Source organism: Scyliorhinus torazame, chromosome 7 (genome assembly GCF_047496885.1).
Source record: "Scyliorhinus torazame isolate Kashiwa2021f chromosome 7, sScyTor2.1, whole genome shotgun sequence".
In the NCBI taxonomy this organism is placed as follows: Eukaryota; Metazoa; Chordata; class Chondrichthyes; order Carcharhiniformes; family Scyliorhinidae; genus Scyliorhinus; species Scyliorhinus torazame.
This window is the reverse complement of record NC_092713.1, coordinates 32,616,943-32,635,526: the sequence shown is the minus strand read 5'-3', so window position 1 is coordinate 32,635,526 and position 18,584 is coordinate 32,616,943. Positions and strand designations below refer to the sequence as shown.

The window sequence follows — 18,584 nt, the reverse complement described above, 5'->3', positions numbered from 1 at the left end:
ATTTTGAGGAGAAATCCACAGACACTAATTTTCCTAGCAGAGTGTTTGATTTGACCACAGTTGTCATGTGTGCTTAAAATGGACTTGTGTTAATTGAGACTATTGTAGCTTAAGTCGTGCTCTGTAATTCATGTTCATCTTTAAATTGTCTGCATTTGTTAAGGAGTGTGCAAAGGAGTTTGTATTATAATTTTCCCATGTTTAATAATGTTTTTCCTTGTTGAAACTAATTAGTGGTCCTGTAACAGTTCCTCCATGTTTATATATTTTTTAAAAAGTAAAAGTTGCGATCTTTTGAGCCAGAGTTCCATTCTGGGAACTTCCTGTCCAGTTATAACACCAACTGGGATCGTAACAAAGGGTACATTGAGGGCGGCATGTGGCACAGTGGTTAGCACTGGGACTACGGCACTGAGGACCCGTGTTCGAATCCTGGCCCTGGGTCACTGTCTGTGTGGAGTTTGCACATTCTCCCATGTCTGCGTGGGTTCCACCCCCACAACCCAAAAATATGCAGGTTAGGTGGATTGGCCATGCTAAATTGCCCCTTAATTGGGAAAAAAAAAAAATTTGATACTTTAAATTTATTTAAAAAAACAAAGGGTACATTGGCAATCACAACCTGCACTATTAATTTATTGCATACAAATATCCCGATATCGGCATTGCAACTACCCTACTAAAGTAGTGACTTAACCACGTAATGTTCACATTAATTACAACCAGGCATTACTTTAAAACTTACTAGTGCTTATGTTTTCCTCATATAATGAACACTTTTTCATAATATAAAGAACATACTTTGATTATCAGAACTTCTTTGCAGGATTTATTTTAAGAGTACTTCCATGCGTTTAAACCCCCATAAGTCTTTAGCTTAAGTGCTTTGAAAACAATTGGATGTCATGATTGCATTAAATTTGTTGGTTTCTAGAGGTTTGCATTTTTTCAGGGGTGTGGAAGCTCTTCCATCCACTGAAGTTAAGCACAAGTGGGAAGTAACTGTCTGATTTACCCAGTCCTGCCCACTGCTCAGCAACATTAGATCCCTCTATTGTTTTTAACATTTTAACTCTCCAGTTCTGGCTTTGAATGCTTTGTGCATTCACAAACATATTATTTGATTCTAATTCCAATTTATTTTTCTGGGCTTTTCATTTTGTTTTATTTGCTATCCCCTTATTCTGCAACAGCACTTCTTTCATTTGACCATTTCATTCTTTTTCCTTTGATCATATCTCCTCTCTGTTTATTTTTTAATAATAATAAACTGGCTCTCCATTTAGTTTAACTGCAACAGATTGTTTAACTGTGCAGTTAAACCCCATTAGTGCTTATTTGGATCACCTGAAATGCACCCCCCCACACACATCTCCACCCCCCCCACACGCGCACACAACAGTTTCCCACCCCTCGCCTATTTTCCCCCATAGGTATCCATCCAACACAGCCCTCAGACACACATTTCTTTCTCTTTGCCCCCCCCCCCCCCCCCCCCCCCCCCCCAATATGCACATGTTTTATTAACCAGGAGTGTTGATGAGGGTAAGGCTTTTGATGTGGTTTAAATAGACTTTAGCAAGGCTTTGGCTAGGGTCCCTCATGGCAGACTGGACAAGAAAGTACAGGTTCCTGGAGTCCAAGGCACATTGGATCCAAAATTGGCTGAGCGGTAGGAAGCAGGCGGTGATGGTGCAGAGATGTCTCTGTGACTGGAAGTCTGTTTCAGTGGGGTACTGCAGGACTCGGTGTGGAGCTCTTGCTATTTGTGGTGTACATTAATAATTTTGACTTACGATCAAGAAGTTCATGGATGACACAAAAATTGGTAGGGTGGTAAATACTGAGGAGGATAGCTGTAAGTAGGCAGTCTTGTGGTACAGTGGGTAGCATCCCTGCCTCTGAGCCAAACGTTTGTGGTTCAAGTCCTACCCCAGGACTGGATGGCCAAGGAAGGTGCGTTCTATAAATCCTTTCAAATATGCCAATGGCTGGCGGTAAGAGTGGGAGAGACTCTGGTCAGCCACACTTGATGTGAAGTGGCGTCCCTCAAGCTATAAGCACCTGGCAATCGACTACTGACTTGCTCTGAGAATTACTAGCTGTGGAAACAGACTAAGGTCTGCTGTAGTTCACCACTAGATGCAGGAAGAGAAGTGGAATAGCTCTAGACTTCAGGAAGATGTCAGTGGGCTGGTCAGCTGGGCAAAGCAGTGGCAAATGGAATTCAAACCGGAAGTGTGAGGTTATGCACAGGTACTGAAGATCAGAGGAACCTTGGAGTGCATAGCCACTGATCCCTGAAAGTGGCTGGGCAGGTAGATAAAGTGGTTAATAAGGCAATGGGATACTTGCCTTTATTAGTCGGAGCATAGGGTACAAGAGCAGGTAGGTCATGCTGGAGTTGCATAAAATGCTGGTTATGCCAAAACTAGAGTACTGCCTGCAGTTCCGGTCACCACAATATTGGAAGAATGTGATTGCACTGGAAAGGGGCCGGTTTAGGTCAGTTGGCTGGACAGCTGATTTGTGATTGCACTGGAAAGGGTGCTGCCTGGGCTAGAGAGTCTGAGTGAGGAGGAAAGATTGGATAGGCTGGGGCTGTTTTCCTTGGAGCAGCATCAGTTGAGAAGGGACAAGATGGGCACTTTTTTCCATGCGTAGAGGGGTCAGTGATCACTGGGCATAGACGTAAGGTAAGAAGTAGAAGGCTAGAGCAGAGTTGAGGAGAAACAATTTCACCCAGAGGGTGGTGGGAGTCTGGAACTCCTGAAAGGATGGCTGGGTTAGAAACTCTCCTAATTCACTTGCACTGACAATCTTCAGGGCTATGGGCCGAGCGCTGGGAATGAGAGTGTAGTCCGATCTTTGTTGACTAGTGTGGACACAATGGGCCAAATAGCCTCTTGTGCTGTAAATGTCTATGAATCCACACACCACGCGCGCATGTCCCAACATATACACACCAGCAGGGGCTGGTTTAGCTCACTGGACTAAATTGCTGGCTCTTAAAGCAGACCAAGGCAGGCCAGCAGCACGGTTCAATTCCCGGACCAACCTCCCCGAACAGGCGCCGGAATGTGGCGACTAGGGGCTTTTCACAGTAACTTCATTGAAGCCTACTTGTGACGAGCGATTTTCATTTTCATTCAGTAGGGTACATCACTGTATGTTCAGTTATGGTGATTTTAAATCCTTTGTTTTTAAACGAGTGGGACACTTTTTTTTCCCCAATAAAATATTGGTAGTTGTGTAAGTACTAGGCCCATCAGCTGCTTTTCTTAAAAACCTAATTTCTTCTGCGTTCCATTGCTTAGTGTTTTTATTGGCGGGAAATAACATTTAAACTATAAAATTGAGTTTCTGATATTTAATAGAGGGCAGTGAATTGTAAGGATTGGCTTTGGTTTGGTCTGAATGTTCTATGCTTTGTCATTTTAAAATAGTTCCGTTCTTAATGATTTAGACTCCTCGAGTGAAAAGTAATTAATTCCTTCACTGTATAAGGGTGCGTTAGAACTTGTAAACCATCAGTCTCCACATTCTGTTTCGAAAATGATTTTTGTTTCCAAGACATGGATGAATTCCTAATACTAGCTATTTCAAGAATTATGAGCACTCACTGAAGTCCTTTTTTAATTTGTAACATAGCTCATTCAAGCACTCTGCCATCCCTCCACTGCAACTCTCATCTCTCATCTCCTCACTGCCATTTTAAACATATAATTGCATCTCCGGTTTTTTTCTTTCTTGTCCTGCTTATACCACTCCTACCAGAAGACCATCTGCCATGGCATGTCACGTCCTGCTAGTCTCATCATCGCACATCCACTATACCCAATCTCTGTAGCTTTTCTTTTTTTTAAAAATGTATTTTATTTCCAACATGTATCAAAACAGGTTACGACACATAAACACCCCAGGAAACATACTTTCCAGCAACCAACTATTCAGTCTGTACAAGTTTTCCCCCCCCAAACCTCGCGCGACGTACAGCTCCTCAAACACGGTCACAAACACCCTCCACCTTTTCTCGAACTCCCCTGCTGAACCCCTTCACTCTAACCGCAGGAAGTCGTACAGGTCACCTAACCAAGCTGCTACCTCCGGTGGCGATGCCAACCACCACTCCAGCAAAATTCGTTGCCGTGCAATCAGAGAGGCGAAGGCCATGACATCGGCCTTCCTCCTCTCCATGAGCTCCGGCTAACTGAAGCCCCAAATATCTCCACCAAAGGGTCCGGGTCCACCTCTTCCTCCACTATCCTGACTAAGGCCCCAAACACTCCCGCCCAGCATCTTTCCAATTTTTGCAACCCGTAAATATGTGCGCGCGCGTGATTCGCTGGTCCGCGCCCACACCTCTCACCCTCATCTGCTACCCCCTGAAAGAACCGACTCATTCTCGCCCGAGTCATATGCACCCTGTGCACCACCTTGAACTTTATCAGGCTCATCCTTGCACAAAGCAGTGCCTCACTCCATACTCCCCAATTGATTTCCATTCCCAACTCCGCTTCCCATTTCTCCTTGATCTTCACCACTCGCTCGCCTCCCTGCTCCCCCAGCCACTTACATATATCCCCAATTCTTCCCTACCCTCCCACATCCGGAAGCAGCAGTCACGAAATCTGTTGATGTTTGTACTCCACATGAGCAACAGTCCCAATTATGTTTGCCTGTTGGGTTTTCATATCACTTGACCCACTATCCTTTAGTTAGAGGATTATATACGTAGGATGCATGGCATCGAAACAGGACATTTGGCCCAGCCAGTTTGTGCCAACATAATGCTTGACTCCGACCTCCCAACTTTCCAAATCAATTATCATAACCCTCTGTTGCCTTCTTTTATATACTTTTCTAGACTTGGAATTATATGTATTATTCGCTTCAACCAATTCCTGTGGTAGTGATTTCCACATTCTCATCACTCTTTGGGTCAGCGGTATGTTCTCGGGGCAGCACAGTGGTTAGCATTGCTGCCTCACGGCGCTGAGGTCCCAGGTTCGATCCCGGCTCTGGGTCACTGTCCGTGTGGAGTTTGCACGTTCACCCCATGTTTGTGTGGGTTTCACCCCCACAACCCAAAGATGTGCAGGTTAGGTGGATTGGCCATGCTAAATTGCCCCTTAATTGAAAAAAATGAATTGGGTACTCTAAATTTAAAAAAAAAAAGAGGTATGTTCTGAATTCCCTACTGCATTTCTTGCTATCTCGTATAGGTGAGTTAAAGTTCTGCACCTCCGGAATTCCGGTTGCGACGATGACCAGCTAAGTCGCACGTTTCGGCACCTCCCGTTTTAACGGACATTTGGGCTCTTATCGGGAGCCCCAACGGCAATTTTCGAAGGCTAAACCCACTGTGAGGCGACATAGAAGGGAGTCCCCCCGGATGTGAATGGACAGAAGAGATAATAGTGGCCAGATTGCGGAGGATCCTCTGGAGCAGCGGCAAAGAAGGGAAGTGAGAAGCAAGATGGCGGCGGAGGGAGGCCAGTTGGTATGGGGCCTGCAACAGCAGGAGTTCCTCCGGTGATGTGTGGAGGAGCTCAAGAAGGAGGTGCTGGCGCCGTTGCTGCAGCCGATTTGAGGGGTTAAAGGAGGCGCAGAAGACCCAAGAGTTGGAGCTCCGTGGAGTGAAGGCAAAAGCTGCCGAAAATGAGGACGAGATACAGGGCTTGGTGGTGAAGACGGAGACGCACGAGGCACTGCATAAGAGGTGTATGGAGAGACTGGAAGCCCTGGAAAATAGCTTGAGGAGGAAGAACTTAAGAATCTTGGGTCTTCCCAAAGGGGCAGAGGGAGCGGACGTTGGGGTGTATGTGAGCACGATGCTCCATACCTTAATGGGAGCTGAGGCCCCGACGGGCCCCCTGGAAGTGGAGGGAGCGTATAGAGTCCTCGTGAGAAGACCAAAGGCAGGAGAAATACCTCGAGCAATAGTGGTGAGGTTTCACCGCTACAAGGACAGGGAGATGGTCCTGAGATGGGCGAAAAAGACACGGAGCAGCAGGTGGGAGAACGCGGTGATCCGCGTGTATCAGGATTGGAGTGCGGAGGTGGCGAGAAGGAGGGAGAGTTTCAATCGGGCCAAGGCGGTGCTCCACCAGAGGAAAGTGAAGCTCGGAATGTTGCAGCCGGCAAGACTGTGGGTTACACACCAGGGTAAACACCACTACTTTGAGACGGCAGAAGAGGCGTGGACATTTATTGGAGAGGAGAAGTTGGACTAGATTTGAGAATGAGTATTTGAAATGAAGTAGCGAGGTGGTGGCAAGGGACTGGGAATCAGATGGGGGAAAATTTTCTTTCCCCTCGAAGGGGGGGGGGGGGGGCACGAAGAAATGTGGGCGCCGGTGGGGAAGGGGAGGGGGAAGGAGAGAGGGAGCTGCGCCATCAGGGGTGGGGCCGAGAGGGAAGCGCGGGCTTTGTCCCCGCGCTATGGAAATTGTATCGGGAAAAGGGGGCGCAGGAAGGAGGGTGCCTCACATGATGGGAGGCTAAGGATAAACGGGGGAAGCCGAGGTCAGCCAGAGTTTGCTGACTTCCGGAAGCAATATGGGGGGAGCAACTAAGCTAGAGAGGGATCTAGTGGGGGGGGGGGGTGGGGGGGGGGAGGTAAAAGTGCCCCCCAACCCATTTTTTAAAGAGTTTTCCTCCTTCTCCCATGTCCACAAAGTGTACTCCCGGATAGACTTCTTTGTCCTGGGAAGGGCGCTGATCCCGAAGGTGGCAGGAACGGAGTATTCGGCTATAGCCATTTCAGATCATGCCCCACATTGGGTGGATTTGGAAGTAGGAGAGGAAAAGGAACAGCGCCCACTCTGGAGACTAGATATGGGACTGTTGGCGGACGAGGGGGTATGTGTAAGGGTGAGGAGATGTATTGAAAGGTAACTAGAGACTAATGATGACGGAGAGGTCCAGGTGGGAGTGGTCTGGGAGGCGCTGAAGGCGGTGGTTAGAGGGGAGCTGATCTCCATAAGGGCCCATAAGGGGAAACAAGAGGGTAAAGAAAGGGAGAGATTGTTGAGGGAGATTGAGGGTGGATAGGCAATATGCGGAGGCTCCAGATGAAGGGCTATACAGGGAAAGACTGAGATTGCACACGGACTTTGACTTGTTGACTACGGGTAAGGCGGAGGCACAATGGAGGAAGGCACAGGAGTGCAGTATGAATATGGAGAGAAGGCGAGCCGGCTGCTGGCCCACCAACTTAGGAAGAGGGGGGCGGCGAGAGAGATCGGAGGGTTTGGAGACGAGGAGAGAAAGATGGAACGGGGAGCTGAGAGGGTGAACGGGGTGTTTAAGGTATTTTACGAGAGGCTATATAAGGAATGATGCGTTTCCTAGACCAACTGGAGTTCCCGAAGGTTGAGGAACAGGAGATGACAGGACTGGGAGCGCAGATTGAGGTGGAGGAGGTGGTAAAAGGAATTGGGAACATGCAGGCAGGGAAGGCCCCGGGACTGGATGGGTTCCCGGTGGAGTTCTATAGGAAATACGTGGACCTGCTGGCCCCACTTCTGACGAGAACCTTCAATGAGGCTAGGGAAAGGGGGAACACTACCCCCGACGATGTCGGAGGCGACGATATCGCTGATCCTGAAAAGAGACAAAGACCCGCTGCAGTGCGGGTCATACAGGCCTATTTCCCTCTTGAACGTATATGCCAAGCTTCTGGCCAAGGTGATGGCGACGAGGATGGAGGACTGTGTCCCTGGGGTGGTGCATGATGATCAAACGGGGTTTGTTAAAGGGAGGCAATTGAATGCTAATATACGGAGGCTGCTGGGGGTGATGATGATGCCCCCACCGGAGGGGGAGGCGGAGATAGTGGTGGCGATGGATGCAGAGAAAGGATTTGACAGAGTGGAGTGGGACTACCTGTGGGTAGTACTGAGGAGATTTGGATTTGGAGAGTGGTTCATTAGATGGGTTCAGCTCCTGTACAGGGCCCCGGTGGCAAGTGTGATCACAAATAGGCAACGATCTGACCACTTCCGACTATATAGGGGTACAAGACAGGGATGTTCCCTGTCCCCGTTACTGTTTGCGTTGGCAATTGAGCCATTGGCCATAGCGCTGAGGGGCTCTAGGAAGTGGAGGGGGGTACTTAGAGGAGGAGAAGAGCATTGGGTGTCATTATACGTGGACGATTTGTTGTTGTATGTCGCGGACCCAGTGGAGGGGATGCCTGAGACAATGCAGACACTCGGAGTTTGGAAAATTTTCAGCATATAAATTGAATACGGGGAAGAGTGAACTGTTTGTGGTGCACCCCGGGGAACAGGAACAGGGCAGGGGAATAGACGATTTACCGTTGAGGAGGGTAACAAGGGATTTCCGGTATTTAGGGATCCGGGTGGCCAGGAACTGGGGAACCTTGCACAAGCTTAACTTGGCACGACTGGTGGAGCAGATGGAAGAGGACTTTAGGAGGTGGGACATGGCGCCCCTGTCATTGGCGGGCAGGGTGCAGGCGGTTAAAATGGTGGTCCTTCCGAGGTTTCTTTTTGTGTTCCAGTGCCTCCCTGTACTGATTACAAAGGCCTTTTTTAAGAAGGTGGACAAGAGTATTATGAGCTTTGTGTGGGCTGGAAAGACCCCAAGAGTAAAGAGGGGGTTCCTGCAGCGCAGTAGGGACCGAGGGGGACTGGCACTGCCGAGTCTAAGTGATTATTACTGGGCCGCCAACATGTCAATGATATGTAAGTGGATGAGGGAAGGGGCAGCGTGGAAAAGACTGGAGATGGCGTCCTGTAGGGGAACTAGCCTAAAAGCACTGGCGACGGCGCCGTTGCTGTTCTCCCCGAAAAAATACACCACAAACCCAGTGGTGGTGGCAACTCTGAAAATTTAGGGGCAGTGGAGACGACATAAGGGAGTGACAGGTGCCTCAGTGTGGTCACCGATAAGGAACAATCATAGGTTCGTCCCTGGAAGGCTAGATGGGGGATTTAAATCTTGGCAGCGAGCAGGAATTGCGAAACTGAAGGACTTGTTCTTCGACGGGACGTTCGCGAGTCTGGGAGCACTGACAGAAAAATATGGGCTGCCACCGGGGAATGCATTTCGTTATATGCAAGTGAGGGCATTTGTGAGGCAACAGGTGAGGGAATTTCCGCAGCTCCCGGCGCAAGAGATCCAGGACAGTGATTTCAGGGGCATGGGTGGGTGATGGCAGGGTGTCAGATATATATAGGGAAATGGGAGACGATGGTAGAGGAGCTGAAGGGGAAATGGGAGGAGGAGCTGGGGGAAGAGATTGAGGAGGGGCTGTGGGCAGATGCCCTAAGTAGGGTAAACTCTTCGTCCTCGTGTGCCAGGTTCAGCCTGATACAATTCAAGGTTCTACACAGGGCGCATATGACTGGAGCAAGGCGGAGTAGATTTTTTGGAGTGGAGGATAGGTGCGGGAGATGCGCGGGAAGCCCGGCGAACCACACCCACATGTTCTGGTCATGTCCGGTATTGCATGGATTCTGGGTGGGTGTGGCAAAAGTGATTTCAAAAGTGGTGGGGGTCCGGGTCGAACCAGGCTGGGGGTTGGCTATATTTGGGGTTGCAGATGAGCCGGGAGTGCAGGCGGCGAGAGAGGCCGATGTTTTGGCCTTTGCGTCCCTAGTAGCCTGGCGAATGATTCTACTTGTGTGGAAAGAAACTAAACCCCCGGGCGTAGAGGCCTGGATAAACGACATGGCATGGTTCATAAAATTGGAGCGGATAAAGTACGCACTAAGAGGTTCGGCTCAAGGGTTCACCAGGCGGTGGCAACCGTTCCTCGACTATCTCGCAGAGCGATGAGGGAAAATAGGAAAGACAGCAGCAGAAACCCAGGAGGGAAGGGGGGGTGGGGCGGGGAACTCATGTGGGTCCTTGGGGGTTTTATGTGTGTGTTTATATATTAGGTATTTATATTGATTTTACGAAGCTACTATTTTAGTTTCTATTTCTGTTATTTCTTATTTTGCTGTTGGCAGTTGCCGTTAGTTAGTATATTATTTATTTTAAAATGATCAATTTATATATTATTACAAAGTTGTAAAATGGGAAATTTTTGTTTTTGTTTGATCGAAAAACTTTAATAAAATATATATTTTTAAAAAAAGTTATGCACCTCTGCACAAGAGAAATTGTTCTCTCGGGACTTCCGGTTGCGGTGATGCCTTGCTAGCCGCACGTTTCGGTGGCTCCAGCTCCGACGGACCTTAGGGCTCTTTTAAGAGCCCCAACGGGGAATTTTTTGACGACGCAACCCGGTGTGGGGTGTGTGAGAAGGGAGCCCCCCCCACCCCCCACCCCCCAACGAAGGAGGAAAAAACCGGCGGCGGCGGCTGCAGCGCGAGGAATCGTCGACCAAAGGGTTAGAAAGCGAGAAGCACAAGATGGCGGCGGAGAAAGCGCAGGCGAAAAGGGGGCCTGAGCAGGATGAAATTTTGAGACGGTGCGTGGAGCTGCTGAAGAGGGAGGTGCTGACCCCGATGCTACAGGCAATTGAGGGGCTCAAGGAGACACTAAAGAACCAGGAGGCAGAGCTCCGCGTGGTGGAGTAGAAGGTGACAGATAATGAGGACGAGATCCTGGGCCTGGCGGTTAAGACACAGACGCACGAGGCACTTCATAAAAAGTGTACTGAAAGGATCGAGGCCCTAGAAAACGGAGCGCGAAGGAAGAACCTTCGGATACTGGGTCTCCGAGGGTGTGGAAGGAGTGGAATGTGGAGCTTATGCAAGTACGATGCTGAGCTCACTGATGGGTGCTGAGGCCCCTACGGGCCCCTTGGAGGTGGAGTGGGCACATCGGATCCCGGCGAGAAGACCAAAAGCGGGAGAACCACCGAGGGCGATAATCGTGCGATTTCACCGCCTTAAGGATCGAGAAGAGGTCCTGAGATGGGCTAAAAAGGTGCGGAGTAGCAGATGGGAGAATGCAGTGGTACGGGTGTACCAGGATTGGAGTGCGGAGGTGGCGAGAAGGAGGGCGAGCTTTAACCGAGCCAAAGAGGTGTTGCATAAAAGGAAGGCGAAGTTCGGGATGCTGCAGCCGGCAAGACTATGGGTCACGTATCAGGAGAGACACCATTATTTCGAGACGGCGGAGGAAGCATGGACCTTTATCAAAGAGGAGAAATTGGATCGGAACTGAGGGACTGATGCTGCAGGAAATGTTATTGTTAATGTTATGGTTGAAGTTAATTGAGAAGTAAATTGGGAAGGGGGGAGACATGGGGAAATGTGGGCGCCGGTGAGGGGGGAAAGACGGGACATAGTTGGAGAATGGGGGAGGGGAAAGGGAGCTGCGCCATAAGAGGCGGGTCAGGTAAAGGGATGTTCCCGCGCCAGAAAGAATAAGGTGGAAAGACAGGCGCAAGGCGGATGGGAATTCCCCACACGGGGGTCGAGGAGTGAGCAGGAGTAGCCGGGGTCAGTTGACTTACGGAAGTAATATGGGGGGAGCAATCACGCTAGAAAGAGATCTAGCGGGGGGGGGGGAGACAACTGGGTTGCTGCTGCGGAAATCCAAAAGGAAATGGCTAAAGAGTGGGTGGACGGGGATGGTGTGCGACGCTGGGAGAGCGAGTGGGAGCGCGGAGGCGGGATATGGGACTGGCCTAGAGAAGGTAATCGCTAGTCGACACTGGAGGGGGGCAGGTAGCCCCCGAGTGAGGCTGATCACGTGGAACGTGAGAGGCCTGAACGGACCGATAAAAAGGGCCCGAGTGCTCGCGCATTTGAAAGGACTAAGGGCAGACGTGGTTATGCTTCAAGAGACGCACCTAAAGGTGGCGGACCAAGTTAGGTTAAGGAAAGGATGGGTGGGACAGGTGTTCCACTCAGGACTAGACGCAAAGAACAGAGGGGTGGCCATTTTGGTGGAGAAACGGGTAGCATTTGAAGCAAAGAACACCGTAGCAGATAACGGAGGTAGATATGTAATGGTGAGTGGCAGGCTGGAGGGAATGGAGGTCGTGTTGGTTAATGTGTATGCCCCAAACTGGGACGATGCGGGATTTATGAGACGGATGCTGGGGCGTATACCGGACCTGGAGGTAGGAAACTTGATTTTAGGAGGGGACTTTAATACGGTGCTGGACCCGGGGCTAGATAGATCCAGCTCAAGGACCGGAAGAAGGCCGGCAGCGGCCAAGGTACTTAAGGGGTTTATGGACCAAATGGGGGGAGTGGATCCATGGCGATTTCTTAGACCTAGGGCTAGGGAGTTCTCCTCCTTCTCCCATGTCCATAAAGTGTACTCCCGGATAGATTTTTTTTGTTTTGGGAAGGTCGTTGATCTCTAGGGTGGAAGAAGCTGAGTACTCAGCCATAGCGGTTTCGGACCATGCCCCACATTGGGTGGACCTGGAATTAGGAGAGGAAAGGGAGCAGAGAACACTCTGGCGATTAGATGTGGGATTGATGGCGGATGAGGGAGTGTGTGCAAGAGTGCGGGGTGTATTGAGAGATACCTGGAGGTCAGTGACGACGGCGAGGTCCCTGTGGGAGTGGTATGGGAAGCACTAAAAGCGGTAGTCAGAGGAGAGCTGATCTCCATTGGGGCCCACAAACGGAAAACACAGGCCAAGGAAAGGGAAAGATTACTGGGGGAGATTTTAAGGGTGGATAGGGAATTTGCAAAGACCCCGGAGGAGGAAATGTACAGGGAGAGGAGACGACTCCAGACGGAGTTTGACCTTCTGACCACCAGAAAGGCGGAGGTACTGTGGAGGAAGGCACAGGGGAGGAGGTATGAGTATGGGGAAAAGGCTAGTCGCCTGCTGGCTCATCAATTGCGAAAGAGGACAGCAGCGAGGGAGATAGGAGGAATTAGAGACGAAAGGGGAGACACGGTGCGAAGGGCAGGAAAGATAAATGAGGTGTTCAAGACCTTTTATGAGGGACTGTATAGGTCTCAACCCCCAGAGGGAGAGGAGGGGATGCGTTAGTTCCTGGATCAATTGAGGTTCCCGAAAGTGGAGGAGCAGGAGGTGGTGGGCCTGGGGGCACTGATTGGGGTGGACGAGGTTATTAAGGGACTGGGAAGCATGCAAGCAGGGAAGGCCCCGGGACCAGACGGGTTCCCGGTGGAATATTACAGAAAATATGGGGACTTGTTGGCCCTGTTGATGGTGAGGACGTTCAATGAGGCCAGGGAAGGGGGTCTCTACCCCCGACGATGTCGGAGGCGACGATATCGCTAATTTTGAAGAGGGATAAAGATCCGTTGCAGTGCGGGTCCTACAGACCTATTTCACTATTGAACATGGACGCCAAACTGCTAGCAAAGGTGCTGGCATCGAGGATGGAGGACTGTGTCCCGGGGGTGGTGCACGAAGACCAGACAGGGTTCGTAAAAGGGAGACAACTGAATGTTAACGTGCGACGACTATTAGGGGTGATAATGATGCCCCCAGTGGAGGGGGAGGCAGAGATAGTGGCAGCAATGGATGTAGAGAAGGCATTTGATAGGGTGGAGTGGGAGTATTTATGGGAAGTGTTAAGGAGGTTTGGGTTCGGGAACGGGTTTATTAGCTGGGTTAGACTTCTTTATGGGGCTCCAACGGCAAGTGTAGTTACGGGTCGACAAAGATCGGAGTATTTCCGACTATATAGGGGAACAAGACCGGGATGCCCGCTGTCTCCATTGTTGTTCGCGTTGGCAATTGAACCTCTGGCCATGGCTTTGAGAGACTCCAGGAAATGGGGAGAAGAACACCGAGAATCGTTATACGCGGATGACCTATTGTTATACGTGTCGGACCCAGCGGGGGGGGGGTGATAGAGGTTATGCGAATGTTGAGGGAGTTCGGGGATTTCTCGGGGTATAGGCTAAACATGGGGAAGAGTGAATTATTTGTGATACATCCAGGAGACCAGAGTAGAGAGATAGAAGGCTTGCCTCTAAGGAAAGTGGAAGGAGGCTTCCGATACCTGGGGATTCAGATCGCTAGGAGCTGGGGAACCTTGCACAGACTTAATCTGACACGGCTGGTAGAACAAATGGAGGAGGACTTCAAGAGGTAGGACATGCAGCCTCTGTCGCTGGCAGGCAGGGTGCAAGCAATTAAGATGATGGTCCTCCCGAGGTTCTTATTTGTATTTCGATGTCTCCCTATACTAATCACTAAGACCTTTTTTAATAAAATAGACAGGAGCATAACGAGCTTCGTGTGGGCAGGGAAAGTTCCGAGAGTAAGGAGGGGGTTCCTTCAGCGTAGTAGGGACAGAGGAGGATTGGCACTACCGAACTTGGGCGATTACTATTGGGCCGCCAATGTGGCAGTGATACGTAAATGGATGGTGGAGGGTGAGGGAGCGGCGTGGAAAAGACTGGAGAGAAAGTCCTTTAAAGGGACGAGTTTAGAGGCGCTGGTGACGGCGCCGCTACCGTTCTCACCTAAAAAGTTTACCACTAACCCGGTGGTGGCGGCAACATTGAATATCTGGGGACAGTGGAGGCGACAGAGAGGGGTGCGGGGAGCCCTGGTGGGGTCCCCAATCAGGAACAACCATAGGTTCGCCCCAGGAAGAATGGATGGAGGATTTCAGAGCTGGCACCAGTTGGGAATTAGGAGGGTGGGAGATTTATTTATAGATGGGACTTTTGCGAGCTTGGGAGCATTGGAGGAAAAGTATAAGTTGCCCCGGGGAAATTTCTTGAGATATATACAGGTGAGGACGTTTACTAGACAACAGGTGAAGGAATTTCCGTTGCTCCCGACACGGGATACAGGACAGGGTGCTTTCAGGGGTGTGGGTCGGAGAGGGCAAGGTGTCAGAGATTTACCGAGAGATGAGGGAAGAGGGGGAGGAGTCGGTGGGCGAACTAAAAGGAAAGTGGGAAGAAGAACTAGGGGAGGAGATAGAGGAGGGTATGTGGGCTGATGCCCTAAGCAGGGTAAATTCCTCTTCCTCATGCGCCAGGCTTAGCCTGATTCAATTTAAGGTGCTACATAGAGCACACATAACGGGGGCAAGATTGAGCAGGTTCTTTGGGGTGGAGGACAGATGTGGGAGGTGTGGCGGGAGCCCGGCAAACCACGCACATATGTTTTGGGTGTGCCCGGCACTGGAAGGGTATTGGAAGGGAGTGACAGGAGTGATTTCGAAGGTGGTGAAGGCCCAGGTCAAACCAGGCTGGGGGGTTAGCTCTATTTGGAGTTGCGGATGAGCCGGGAGTGCAGGAGGCGAAAGAGGCCGACGTTGTGGCCTTTGCGTCCCTAGTAGCCCGGCGCAGGATCCTACTCATGTGGAAGGAGGCGAAACCCCCCGGACTGGAGGCCTGGGTAAATGATATGGCGGGGTTCATTAAATTGGAGCAGATAAAGTTTGCCCTGAGAGGGTCGGCTCAAGTGCTCACCAGGCGGTGGCAGCCATTTCTCGACTACCTAGGGGAACGTTAGAGGGAAGACAGATGACCAGCAGCAGCAACCCAGGGGGGAGGGGGGGTGGGTGTGGGTTTTAGTTTAGTTTATGTCAAAAGTTAATGGGGTTTTGTTATTTGTGTATTGTTGAAAATGTCTTTATTGTTACGTTTGCTTTGTAAGAGGGGAAAAATTGTTGTCTGGAAATTTTTTTTCAATTAAATATATTTATAAAAAAAAAAAAAAAAAACTGGCTGCCACTTCTAGGAACTGCTGTGAAATGTGTGATAAATGTTGAAGTTGTAAAATTTATGGCACATCTATAATGATGGGGATGTGTGGGAAGTTTGGAAATGTTTGTGGTCCGAGTACTTTGCAGCACTTCTACAGTTCAAATGGTCTTTCAGGGTACCAATGCAGACCTGATGGGCTGAATGGGCCCTTTCTACATGGTAAAGAACCTGTAATTAACAGTAAATTGAATTTAAGCTTTTCAACAAAATGTAGTTTAGATTTTCATAGACAAAGCAAATGACATCATTATGGTTTGGTTGAAATGTTGGTTTTCTGTTGTTGTTTGCATATTTCTGTAATCTGTAACTGTTTACAATGCCCAAAAATACCTCAATAAAATTGTTTATTAAAAAAAAAAAGAAATTGTTCTCTCTATATCCACTCTACCCAAGCCGTTGATAATTTTAAAGACCACTGTTGGGTCGATTCAGCCCTTTTTGCATGAAAAAAGGGACCCAGCTTGATTGCCCTGTTCTGATTATGTATACCCACAAGTTTCTGGTATCATCCTTGTAAATCTCCTCTGCACCTTCCAGTGTCTCTGTGTACCCTCTTTATAATACGACATCCAAAACTGCACATAGCAGTCTGTTCAGCCGAACAAAGGTTCTATACAGCTTTTTCATAAGATCCCTACTTTTTTTTGTTGTTCCGAGATGTTCTCCTTTTTCCTACCACTAACATTAAGCTGACTGGTCTGTCATTCCCTGGACATATTCGATCCTGTTGCTGATCGTCTACATTAACCATGAAGAAGTGCCTCCCACAATTTCACAACGTGCTGTGCAAAAACTTTCCTCCTGCTCTTGCATTTAATCCTTTTATCTAAGTATTTTGTCGTTTTAAAATACTTAGTCTACCTACTCCGGCCAATTTCCTTCAGGATGTTAAATACCAATAGATATACAACAAAAGGTATTTTAAAAAGTGCCACACAAAAAAAAAGGTTAATGCGCAAGATAGGGGCTCATGGAGTTACGGTTGATATATTGGGATGGATAGAAGATTGGTCAACAAATAGGTAGCAGAGAGTAGGGATAAATGGGGCATTTTCAAGTTATAACTAGTGAAGTGCCGTAAGGATAAGTACAGGGGCTTCAGCTATTTACCATCTATTGCAATGATTTGGACAAAGAGACCGAGACAGAGAGCAATGTATCTACATTTTCAGACAATACAAAGCTGGGTGGAAATGTAAACTGTGAGGACACCAGTTGATTTGAGATGCAGGTTAAGTGAATGAGCAACAAGGTGGCAGATGGGAAGTGTGAGGTTCTTCACTTCAGTTGTAAGAATATTTTTAATAGGTGTTAAGCTTGTAAATGTACATGTTCAGAAAGACTAGTGTACTTGTACAAGGTGTACACAATGCAGGTGCAGCAAGCAATTAGGAAGGCAAATGGCATGTTGCCCTTTAGTGTAAGGGGATGCAGTTCAAGAATAAAGATCTTTTGCTACAATTGTATGGAGCTTTGGTGAGTTTACACCTCGAATACTGTCTGCGATATTGGTTTCCATATTTAATGAAGGACATATTTGGTGTTGGAGTCAGCTCAATGGCAAAGGTTCACTAGTTTGGTCATGGGATGAGAGGGCTGTACTATAACGAGAGGCTGAGTAAATTGGGTCTATATTCTACGAAGGGGTTTGACAGGATGAGTACTGAGAGGTTGTTTCTTGGGAATCTAGAACTAGAGGTACAGTTTCAGGATAAGGTGCTTTGAGTGAAGAAATTCCTCATCTAAAGGTCATAAATTTTGGGAATTCTCTACCCCAAAGTATTGTGGAATTTGTGACCAATATTGAATATATTTAAGGCCGAGTTAGACAGATTTCTGGTCTCTCTTGGAATCAAGGAAGTGGGCGGGAAAGTGGAATCGAAGCCGAGATCAGCCATGATCATATTGAATGACAGAGCAGGTTTGAAGGGCGATATGGTTTTTTTCTTGCTCTTATTTCTCATGTCCTTGTTATATAGTTGATTGATTTGATAGAACACGAAGGGATTGAACAGGGCAGCACGGTAGCACATGGTTAGCACAGTTGCTTCACAGCTCCAGGGTCCGGTAGTCTGCACGTTCTCCCCGTGTCTGCGTGGGTTTCCTCCCGGGTGCTCCGGTTTCCTCCCACAGTCCAAAGATGTACAATTAGGTAGATTGGCCATGATAAATTGCCCTTGATGTCCAAATAAAAAGGTTATGTGGGGTTCCTGGGTTACAGGGATAGGGTGGAGGCGTGGGCATGGGTAGGGTGCTCTTTCCAGGAGCCTGTGAAGACTTGATGGGCTGAATGGCCTCCTTCTGCACTGTAAATTCTATGAACCGCAAACCATTTGATTCGTATAACTACAAGATGGCTTGTAATTTTTTTGAAACAAACCCATTTAAAAATAATTATGTGTGTACTTTGTTCTGAAATTAATAATTGGGGAAAAATGCTATTTTTGTGCTCACAGGCTCGCTTACCATGTGTACGTGTCAAGTATCTCTTCTTTTCATGGCTCGCAGTATTTGTTGGCAGTTGGGTGGTGTATGTCCAGTACTCTACTCATACAGAATTGTGCCGGGCCCATGACTGCAAAAAAATAATTGTAAGTATGAATATTTCTATTCTAATTGATAGGGGATCTGCTGTTTTGTTCAAATGTATTAAATCTTAAGTTGATATTTTGTCCTTCATTATGATTTTATCATCCTGTATTATTTCAAATGCTAAATTAAAGATTCCTCATGGCGACAAAATATTTTCCTTATAATTAACATCTTATGAAATGTAAAGATTGTATGGCAGTGGTCTTTGGAAAGAACTTACTATATATTTGTGCAGTTTTTTTTCTCTTGTCTTTCATCATTAAATTACATACCAGGCTCAAGAGATTTGTATACTTAAATTTATATCCTTGTGTCCCCCCCCCCCCCCCCCA

At 48.4% G+C, this 18,584-nt stretch overlaps 1 protein-coding gene across 3 annotated transcripts in view; it reads left to right on the top strand.

Moving 5' to 3' along the window:
- The window catches only part of LOC140426120 (divergent protein kinase domain 1A-like), an 85,631-nt gene that overhangs the window by 23,780 nt on the left and 43,267 nt on the right, over positions 1-18,584 (top strand). For 2 of the 3 annotated variants that reach the window (XM_072510499.1, XM_072510498.1), the window contains one exon: positions 18,117-18,251. In XM_072510499.1, coding sequence (XP_072366600.1) covers positions 18,117-18,251 — 135 coding nt within the window. Of the gene's footprint in view, positions 1-18,113; positions 18,252-18,584 lie in introns of those variants that run through there. The other variant, XM_072510500.1, reaches the window with a different exon arrangement.